The 7,763-nt window shown below is 41.1% G+C and overlaps 1 protein-coding gene across 1 annotated transcript; it reads left to right on the top strand.

Moving 5' to 3' along the window:
- The first annotated feature begins 5,131 nt into the window (after window positions 1–5,131).
- On the top strand, window positions 5,132–7,538 carry LOC110707625. The gene is made up of 5 exons (XM_021885651.1): window positions 5,132–5,293; window positions 5,549–5,689; window positions 5,750–6,039; window positions 6,118–6,982; window positions 7,362–7,538. Exons 1-5 carry the CDS (start codon window positions 5,132–5,134, stop codon window positions 7,536–7,538), a joined length of 1,635 nt encoding a protein of 544 aa, XP_021741343.1.
- Window positions 7,539–7,763: the final 225 nt, after the last annotated feature.

Here is a 7,763-nt window from a genome sequence, read left to right as displayed (position 1 = left end):
AATCGATATCAAAGAACTCAAATATTTTGGGAAGCAGATTAGCGTAAGGAAGGGGAGTATGGCGGCGTGGCGAAGGATAGCAGTGAACCATGTGGTTCAAGATTATGTTAGGTAAATCGAGGGCGTAACCATTAAGAAGCAGGAATATTATTTCTAGGGTTTGATCTGTGACGAGTTTCCTGGAAGTTGTGCGGGGAACAATACATCGAACAAGATATGTAAAGATAATTTTTGGTTCAGGTTTTAGAGAGGAATGAGTTAATTGCCTTGATTGTGGAAGGTCTGGAAGCAAATATTGTTCTCTTGCCTTAGAAACACATTCCTGACGAGGGGGATGAGAGTCTGTCCATAAATCAGGGCTAGTCTGTAAAATTTGGGCCAACGTAGACGGATTCAGGATTATTTCTTTCCCTTTGACAAGGAATTTAAGATTAGTCTCCCCCCCCCCGCCCCCCACGATTCTTGGTAACAACCATGTTTATGAAAAAAAGACGAGTAAGACGCGGGTATGCAATGTCAGAAAGAGATGACATTTTATATAAAGAAGACTCTCTAAAGACCTTAAAACAATTGAGAATAGCAGAATCAATTAGGTAAGTATTCATAATTGCAAAAAAACAGAGTCGACGAGAATGATACCCATCTTTCCACTGACCCAGTGTTGCGTAATTTCTAAACCACGATGAAGGAAGGGAAGAATTTACCTCGGGTTCAGTAGGAAATTTGTGAACTGGAGACCGTGGAACTAAGGAATCTAAGGAGAACTCCGATAGGGATGAAGACTCGGAAGACGAGATCTCGGTAACCTTCTTCTTAGAGGAAGAAGGGGTTCGGGCAGCTTTTGAGGACGAAGGTTTCGAAGCACTGGTCTTTCTTTTGGGCGCCATTGAAGCCAAACCACAGAATTACGTTGTTTTTCCCAAAAACTTCAGAGAGATGAAATAAATCAGAAAAATTGGAAGAAGAGAAGTGACGGATGAGAGAGAAAGTGAAACGGGCTCAAGTGTAATAAATGTAGGATTTCGAAAAAGGCTGGAATTCCAAAAAGGTCCTTACAAAACGACGTGAAATAGGGAAGAGGAGAGAATCAAGGTTTTAAATAAGGGAAGAGAAAGAGAAACCAAAAGGCGGAGAGAGATGACGGTAAACACGTGAGTACGTGACCAGACTACTCAAGAAGTGAAATAAATACCTTTTGAAAATCAAGGACTCTTAATTTCTTTTTGAAAATCATAAATACAAAAAATTGCAACGTCCCTCTTTCTATTTAAACTACCCAGCCACTCATTTGAAGCTTTGTTCTTCTCAAATTTCCCTTTACCCTTCTTTGATTTTCGCTTGTCAATGTCTTCTTCTGGCATGGATTCTTCAACCAACAGGAGTGGAAGTGGTTTGTGGTTCAAATCAGTAAACTGCAACTGTGACCCCTGAAGAGCTGCTGATATACAATTCTCAAGCTCCGTGTCAAACCCAGGAAGGCCCTACTGCAAGTGCAGGTTCTATGAATTTTTCATGTGGGTTAAGGAGGACCAGTTTGTGTGTGACACAGCAAGTAGGGTGGGTAACACACCTGAAGCTACAATTGTTCAACTTCTAAGGAGAGATTTCAATGAGTTTATGCACAAAACAGATGAATTTGCTGACTTTGTTCATTTTGTGGTTAAAATTTGTGTTGTCATGTATTTGGTGTTATTATTAGTAGCTTTGAAATAATGTGTTTCATCTGTAATCTGCTATTTCATATGAATAAAGCCAAGTATGTTCTATTTTTGGTAATATAGCTGCTGAAATTCTTATTTGAAGTAGAACAATTGTTGTATTTTCTTTTATTCAAAACACAAATAACAGAAACTGCATGCTTAAGCTTGGAAAACCAATTTGATTGTCATTAGCATAATTCAAAATGCTCCAATTAAAAATAGATTACCAAAAGCTACTGACCAACACAAGGTTTCAACAGACATAAACCAGCATAAACCCCCTACAGACATAAAAAACACAGTCAAAAGCTACTACAGACATAAACCCCCTACTGACCAACACAATTAAAAGCTACTGCAGACATAAACCAACAAAAGGTTTCAATACACAATTGATTTCTTAGTTACCAGCATCACCATCGTCAACTTCTATTAACACAGTAACATGGAAAACCACCTGACTAACGTAACGGACACTGAGAGTATCACCATGCTCAACATCATTGTCAGCCACAAACTTCTCCCAACCAGAATACATGAACAGACCACGAGCTTGACTTAGATTACCATCGAGCAATTCCACAGGCCACGATGGCCCTCCTGGACCACGTTAAACACGAACAGGACCCGAAAAAACAGAAGCAAAAGACTTCCAAGGTCTAGGAAGAGGCTAAGCACAAGGAAAATAGGACAAGAACAAAATTAGGCACACAGATTCCACGAATACAAAGACAAACACACATACGCAAGTTTAAAACAATACCAGAGCATATCTGTGGTGGTTCTTATAATTAAATATGCATTCCATCTCATCATCAACACCACCAACCTCATTCCGTTCTCCAGGACCTCCTCCAACACCACCTTCAGCCCTGTGTTGTACATGACCTCCTCGAACACCAACATTCCTACGAAGCTCTGCAATGCGCTGGTGTCAAAGCCGCTTCAACTAGGCCGACAAAACCTTCATTTCTTGTAGCTTTGTCGTATGTGTCACTCTAATTGTAGCCAATTCATCTCCCTTGACCTTCTATCGGGCACGAATTTCAGCCAATTCAGTGTACACCACTTCAAGCTGCGCTTGCAAGTCACTGACTTCGCTGTCGTTCGCCATGGTTTCGGTGTTCGTAGGATAGGATTAAGAGGAAAAGATTTCTAACAATTTGGATTAACCCTAAACCCTAAGCTGCGTAAAAAAAAATATTGCCAGAGAAAACGGAGAACTAAAAAGACAACTAAAGGGGTATTTGATAAGCCTTCTTATCATGGGTTGAGAGAAGCATTTTAGGGTGTGTTTTGATGCTTTATATGTACTTTTGTTAGCTTTTGTGAGTTTTGGGCTGTGATCTCACTTATGTGCAAAAGGCGAGATTTATGAGTATAAGTGAGTGAGTGAGCTCGGGAACCAATGAAGAGTTATGTAAGAAGGATGGACCTTGGCTCGTGATTTGAGAGTTGTGATGGAGCATGGAAGAGCAAGGAAGAAAGCTTGAGGAAAAGGTGAAGCAAAGCAAGAAGAAGAAGCAAGGAAAGAAGGCGAAAACAGCAGGAACCGCTGCCAGGGCCGCTGGCAGCTGGCCAGAGCCGCTGGCAGCGGGTATACCAGAGTGAGGGGCTGCCAGAGCAGCTGCCAGCGGGTCCAGAGCAGCTGGCAGCGGCTCTGGCAGAAATTCGGGCTGTTTTGGTTAATTTTCAGCAATTTGGCTTTGTTTTGGCTCGTGTTTTGGATATTATTTTATTATTATTATTGTGTTATGTTATTAAAATATAGAAACATATAAATAGCTTAGTTTTAATTAAGTTTTAAGTTAGAAAAAGGAGAATTAAGTTTGAGAAAAAAAAGCTTTCTAGGGTTTACTTGGAATTTTCAGAATTCTTTGTTTTGGAATTAGAATCCATGGAAGCTTAATCTTCCGGATTCTTGGTTAAAGATTGAAGCTTTTAGCTACGAATTGTGAGATCTTTCTTCTCTTAATATCTATTGAATATATATTGTTCCTTGAATTAATTTCATGATTTGCTTTAATCAATTGCTAGGTTAGAATTATTGGATTCGCTTGCATCTAATTAATCTTTCCAAAGTAGCAACTTTAGGTTATTGATGCATGCTTTTGGTTGATAACTTGAAGAGGGAATAATATTATTGAAGAAATTAGACCGCTTGTGTTAATTTATTCAATCCTTGTTGATTTCTCCGTTTATTTTCTTCTTGTGGATAATTTAGAGCGCTTGTCTTGAATTGTGCATTGGAAAGGGTTAGAAAGGAGCGCTTTGCTATTTCTAACTATTTATGAGAATTTAGAATCTAGGAATTCTACAACAAGGTGTTCAATAGAGCTTGATTGAGGAGACTTCTATGATCAATTTGTATGTTCATTAGTGGATTTCGCATAACCAAGACCGTTCTTCTCATTGATTACCTATTCATTACGTTCGTTGTTCTTACTTAGTTCATTTATCATCATTGCTCGTGAAAACCCCCCTCGTTACTTAGGTTACTACCGTCCTAGAGTATTTCCACTTAGGTTTCCAGTTATTAGTCCCTTTTTCCCTGTGGATTCGAACTCGACTTCCCTAACTACGTTTATTTGCAGTTAGCTTAGTTGTGATATTTTTGGTTGCATACGACTGAGGCACACCAAATTTTGGCGCCGTTGCCGGGGAATTAAGGCGTTACTTTTTAATTGTTTATCTTAGTAGAATTTATTTTAGGACTGTTCTTAGCTATTTTTCTTTGTTTGTTCGCTAGGGTATGATAAGTACCCGTTCTGCTAACAAAGAAGTTTTGCAGTTTGATCCAGAAATTGAAAGGAATATTTCCAGGTTGCGAAAAGAGGCAAGAACAACCCCCCAGTGAATCAACGTACTCCTTCAATATTCAAGAAGAAGAGGAGATGGCTGACAATCGAACTCTAAGGGAACTCACAGCTCCCAACTTGAACCAACAACCGTTGTGCATTGCATACCAGCAGTTGGAGGAAGGTACTAATGTTGAGATCAAATCCGGTCTAATTCATCTATTGTCGGCATTCCATGGCATGAAGGGTGAAGATCCAAATAAACATCTGGCAGAATTTCATGTGGTATGTACTAGCATGAAACCGATTGGGATGACTGATGAGCAAATTCAGTTGAGAGCATTTCCTTTTTCTCTCAAAGATGCAGCGAAGGATTGGTTTTACTATCTTCCCCCAGGGAGCATAACAAATTGGGCAGGTTTGAAGAAGTGTTTCTTAGAGAAGTATTACCCAGCCACTATTTCTGCAAGCCTTAAGAAAGCTATCAGCAATGTGGATCAGAAGGAAGATGAGTCCTTGTATGAGTATTGGGAGAGATTCAAGAGATTGTGTGCTAGTTGTCCGTACCATGGGTATTCCGATCAAGACCTCATCCTATACTTCTATGGAGGTCTAACAGATGATGATTTGAGGATGGTGAATGCAGCAAGTGGTGGAGGGCTAGTGAATAAGACTCCAGGAGATGCAACTAGGCTGATTGCAGAGCTAGCAGAGAATTCTAGGCAGTTCAGTCAGAGAACTCCCACGCGCCGGGTGAATGCAGCAAATTCAAATACAACTGAGTTAGAGAGTCAAGTAGCTGATTTGACTTCTATGATGCGTGAGTTCATGGTGAACTCAAGGAATCCACAGCAACTGAATGCTTGTGGTTTATGCACCTCCACAGGACATCCCACTGATGCATGTCCTCAATTACAAGAGGAACAGAATGAGCAGGCCAATGCAATGGGTTTCCAAGGGCAAGGTCCTCAGAGAAGATATGATCCATATTCGAATACATACAATCCAGGATGGAGGGATCATCCAAATTTGAGATATGGGAATTCCCAGGGGAACCAACAACAACAGCAAAATGCTCAAGGCCAGCAGCAATATCAGCAATATAGGGCACCATTGGCCAAACCTCAAGGCCAAAGCTCAAATTCGAATGATATGTCAACTGATGAAATGATTAGATCACTAACTTCTAATGTTTCTACTATGCAGCAAAACATGGTGCAATTCCAGCAAGAGACCAAATCCAGTATTCAGAATTTGGAAAGTCAAGTGAGTCAAATTTCAAGTGCAGTGAGCAGACTTGAAGCTAAGGATTCGGGAAAACTTCCATCTCAAACGGAGTTGAATCCTAAGCAACAAGCCAACGCTATTACATTGAGAACTGGCAAGGAGCTGAAAGAGACTGAAATTGCAACTAAGAGGGCTGAAGAGTTGATTGGAGCTGAGGAGAAGGAAGTGGAACATGAAGCTGTAGCAAATCCTCCCACTTTTCCATCTTATGAACCCACACCACCTTTTCCCGAAGCTTTGAAAGAAACAAAGAGGTATGAGAAAGACAAAGACATCTATGAAACATTCAGCAAGTGTGAGGTAAACATTCCCCTTTTGAATTTAATAAAAAGTGTTCCTCGATTTGCTAAATTTTTGAAAGAACTGTGTACTATAAAGAGGAAGCACAGGTTAGGAGGGATGGAAAAAGTGAAAGTGAGTGCTCATGTTTCTGCAGTTTTCCAAAAGAAACTTCCTGAAAAATGCAGTGACCCTGGTATGTTTACTGTTCCAGTTACAATAGGGGACACCACTTTTCATAGAGCTATGTTGGATTTGGGTGCATCAATTAATGTTATTCCATATTCCCTGTTTAAATCTTTAAAACTTGGACCTTTACATGGAACTGGGGTAGTGATTCAGTTAGCGGATAGGTCTAATGTGTATCCTAAGGGGGTGGTGGAAGATGTGTTGGTTAAGGTTGATGGTTTGATTTTTCCTGCTGACTTTTATGTGCTTGACATGGAACATGACAAACAAGCAGTCCCCATCTTGTTAGGAAGACCTTTCTTGAAGACTGCTAAAACAAAAATCGATGTGTCTACCGGTTCCTTGACTATGGAGGTTGATGGGAAAGCAATTGGGTATAACATTTATGATTCCATAAAGTATCCTGTCAACACTCATTCTTTATGTTCTCTTAATGTTGTCGATCCAATGGTGCATGATGTTCCTAACAATCATCGTGGGGATGAGTTCCTCACACCTATAACTAATGTTGTATCTGGTGATTTCTTGGATTTCTCTATGCCTACTAATGTGCAGGTGAAGGTGGGGGAATTGAATGAACATTCCAAGCTTCCACCTATACCACCAGGTTCAACAATCGGCCCGTCTGCAATTCCGGGCAAGAAATTGTCTCATTTATACCACAAAGCAAAGAATAGGTTGTGGCATGACAAGATGATTTCTAGGAAGAAGGTTAAAGTCGGTGAAAAAGTACTCCTATATCAATCCCGACTTAGATTATTTCCGGGAAAACTTCGGTCCCGTTGGGAGGGCCCTTTTCAAGTGGTGAATGTATATCCGCATGGAGCAGTTGAAATTCAAAGCCTCGAGACCGATAAGATTTTCAAAGTCAATGGCCAAAGGCTCAAACCCTACTTCGAGGGTTTCAAAACCGAGAACGTGGAGTGCATCGATCTCTACGAGCCATCAATGGAGTAGCGAAGTGGGATGAGCCGCGTCGAGCCAACGACGTAAAACAAAGGCGCTAATCGGGAGGCAACCCGATCGAAAACTCTTCCCCATTACTTTTCGTAGTTTAGTTTTTTTTTTTTCGTGTGATGTGAAGAGTGTTTTTATTGTTTTTGTGTAGGTGGAGGCCTTGGGAGCAATTTTTATGCGCGAAACGCAGCAAAAACAGAGCAAAACAGAGACAAGGGGGGCCTTCCCTGCAGAAGCCGCTGGCAGCTGCTCTGCAGCCGCTACCAGCGGGTCTTCTTGCAGCCCAAACCCCTTTGTTTCTGTCCCAGCCGCTGGTAGCTGCTCCTGAGCCGCTGCCAGCGGGCCCCCCCTCTACGTTTTTTGAATTAAAAAAAAAAAAAAAAAATCACCAAAATCTGCCAGAGCCGCTGGCAGCGGGCCTCAAGCCGCTACCAGCGGCTCCTACAGCTCTCCCCGATTTTTTTTTTCCCCTTATTTCCCCCAATTTCCATCTTCTTCCTTCATTATCCCCCAATTCACATCAACCCTAAGCATTTTCTCCTCCTTCTCTCTA

The sequence above is a fragment of the Chenopodium quinoa genome, unplaced genomic scaffold (genome assembly GCF_001683475.1).
Source record: "Chenopodium quinoa cultivar QQ74 unplaced genomic scaffold, ASM168347v1, whole genome shotgun sequence".
Taxonomy (NCBI): domain Eukaryota; kingdom Viridiplantae; phylum Streptophyta; class Magnoliopsida; order Caryophyllales; family Amaranthaceae; genus Chenopodium; species Chenopodium quinoa.
Note: the sequence above shows the minus strand (reverse complement) of the source record. Positions and strands in the feature narration are given on the sequence as shown.